This window comes from Pristis pectinata, chromosome 37 (assembly GCF_009764475.1).
Source record: "Pristis pectinata isolate sPriPec2 chromosome 37, sPriPec2.1.pri, whole genome shotgun sequence".
Classification (NCBI taxonomy): Eukaryota; Metazoa; Chordata; class Chondrichthyes; order Rhinopristiformes; family Pristidae; genus Pristis; species Pristis pectinata.
In genome coordinates this window covers 5,656,501-5,659,220 of record NC_067440.1, presented here as the reverse complement: position 1 = coordinate 5,659,220, position 2,720 = coordinate 5,656,501, and the positions used below count along the sequence as shown (strand labels likewise).

Genomic DNA, 2,720 nt, shown 5'->3' with positions numbered 1-2,720 from the left:
TTGGCGGTGTTGTGGATAGTGTGGAGGGCTGTCGGAACTTAGAGGGATATTGATAGGATGCAGAGCTGGGCTGACGAGTGGCAAATGGAGTTCAATCCGGAGAAGTGTGAGGTGGTACACTTTGGAAGGACAAACTCCAGGGCAGAGTACAGGGTAAACGGCAAGGTACTTGGCAGTGTGGAGGAGCAGAGGGATCTGGGGGTTCATATTCACAGTTCGTTGAAAGTTGCCTCACAGGTGGAGAGAGCAGTTAAGAAGGCCTATGGGATGTTGGCTTTCATAAGTCGCAGGATTGAGTTTAAGAGCCGCGAGGTTATGATGCAGCTTTACAAAACTCTAGTTAGGCCACATTTAGAGTACTGTGTTCAGTTTTGGTCACCGCAGTATAGGAAGGATGTGGAGGCATTGGAGAGGGTGCAGAGGAGGTTTACCAGGATGCTGCCTGGATTGGAGGGTATTGAATATGAGGAGAGGCTTAAGGTGCTAGGGCTTTATTCACTGGAAAGGAGGAGGATGAGGGGAGACATGATAGAGGTATATAAAATATTGAGAGGAATAGATAGAGTAGACAGTCAGCGCCTCCTTCCCAGGGCACCAATGCTCAAGACGAGAGGTCATGGCTTTAAGGTTATGGGTGGGAGGTTCAGGGGAGATGTCAGAGGGAGGTTTTTCACCCAGAGAGTGGTTGGTGCATGGAATGCACTGCCTGGGGTGGTGGTGGAGGCAGATACATTGAACAGGTTCAAGAGCTTGTTGGATAGGCATATGGAGGAACGTGAGATAGAGGGATATGCGGGAGGAAGGGGTTAGGTAGTGTGAGGGTGGTCTGATGGACGGCACGACACGGTGGGCCGAAGGGCCTGTTTTGTGCTGTATGGTTCTATGGTTCTATGGTTCCTGGATAGGACCACCAGGGCAGTGGAGGCCAATTCTCTGGGCACTTTCAAGAAGGAGCTAGATAGGTTTCTTATAGATAGGGGAATCAAGGGATATGGGGACAAGGCAGGAACAGGATATTGATTGTTGAGGATCAGCCATGATCTCAAAATGGCGGTGCAGACTCGAAGGGCCGAATGGTCTACTTCTGCTCCTATCGTCTATTGTCTATTGTCTATTGTTATCGCTGACAGGCACGGGTTGGGACCGGGCACAAGAACCAGCACGAGCCAGTTGGGCCGAACGGTCAGATCCAGTGACAGGGGAACCTCCAGCTCCCTTCCCCACCTCCCCCCCCCCCCCCACCCCGAGGAAGCTCCAGGGCGGCAGGGAGATGCGGTCAGCGCGAGAAGCGGGGCACGAACACGAAAGCGGCCACACAGACGAGGATGAAGAGGGCAGCGAGGCGTGCGGAGGCTTTCCTCAGGCACACCACGGCCTGGTGCTTCTGGCTCTGCCGGTAGAGGGAGGACTCCCGGGGCTCCGCCGCCCCGCGTCTCCCCCCCTGCTCGACGCTCAGACTGATGGTGGGCAGCGTCACCACCGTGGTCTCCCCGGAGCCCAGGGTCAGGATGACCTGCTGGCTCACCGTGGCCACCCCCGCGCCGCCGTGCTCCGCCCGGGCCGGGATCTTGGACAGGATGTGCTGCTGCCGGGGCAGGCCCAGGGCCCCGGGGGCCCCGAGCTCCGTGCTGTATCGGCAGAGCGGGCAGGAGATCCGGCGGGACGTGGTGGGCTGGTGACCCTCCATCCTGACCAGACACTCGGTGCAGAAGGTGTGGAGGCACTCCAGCTCCCGGGGGCACTTGTCGCTCCAGTTGTAGTCGTGGCAACAGATGGAGCACTCCAGGTCCACCTTGTCCGCCTCATCAAACGGGTCGGAGAGTCCAACCGCCATTCTCGGCCTATGGCACCCGAGCGACCCAGGGGTTGGTGTCAGAGAGTGTTGGGCCAACCCACGAGCTCAAAATCCCATCCCTCCCACTGCCAGCTACCTCCGCCTCCCCCTCACGGACGATCTGAGCCCCGCCCTTCTTACACCTTGGACTCTCCTTTGCAGGATCCACCAATGTCACCCGCTCTCGAACCCAAAATCCTGCCGCCAAGGTACAACCTCTGGAGAATTCCTCGAGGGAAAGGCAGCTGGGTATTGGAGGAGGACGCAGGCGCTTTCCCGAGCGAATGGGGCCTAAATCGGTGCCTTTCTCTCCCTTCCTCCCAGTTTGCCCCTTGAACCCTAGCAAGGCCTTCCCTTCTTGTTGGTTGGAAGACAGGTGTTGGCCACGCCTGGCTCAGGGTAAACAACTGGCTCCAGGGAGCAGCCCGACTTCCAGTGACTTGCTGATATCTGCTGTTGACGGTCCTTGGCTCCCACAATGGAACGCCGCCTGACTTGGGATTCAATCCGGCTGGGATCTCAGTCGCTCTCTTGTGGGGTCCTTCTGGTTGGGGAGGGTGGAGGATCTTGCAATGGGGCAGATAAGCAAATATAACCTGATCGGGGTCAAGGCCAGCCTAGGTAACGCAAGGTGATGCCTGCTTTAGCACAGAGCTCAACTCTTTGAACCAGGGTTAGATCCCCTATTCTATTTGACTCATTAGATCCATGATCCAGCCATTGGGATCTGGGATATTTGAAGGCCAGATACCAGGATCTCCAAGATTTTGAGAACCAGTCTACCGTCCAAAAAAGCAGTCAAAACATTTCTCTGGTGGCTTCTGTGCTGTGTTGCTTGAAGACTTCTCCCAGGTAGTAGACCACATCCGAAGAAATTGTTCAGCTG

The 2,720-nt window shown here is 56.3% G+C and overlaps 1 protein-coding gene across 1 annotated transcript; it reads right to left on the bottom strand.

The window, feature by feature from the left end:
- Window positions 1–1,276: 1,276 nt before the first annotated feature.
- Window positions 1,277–1,834, bottom strand: LOC127586504 (E3 ubiquitin-protein ligase RNF183-like). Its single transcript, XM_052044516.1, has one exon. The coding sequence runs from the start codon at window positions 1,832–1,834 to the stop codon at window positions 1,277–1,279; it is 558 nt and encodes a 185-aa protein (XP_051900476.1).
- Window positions 1,835–2,720: the final 886 nt, after the last annotated feature.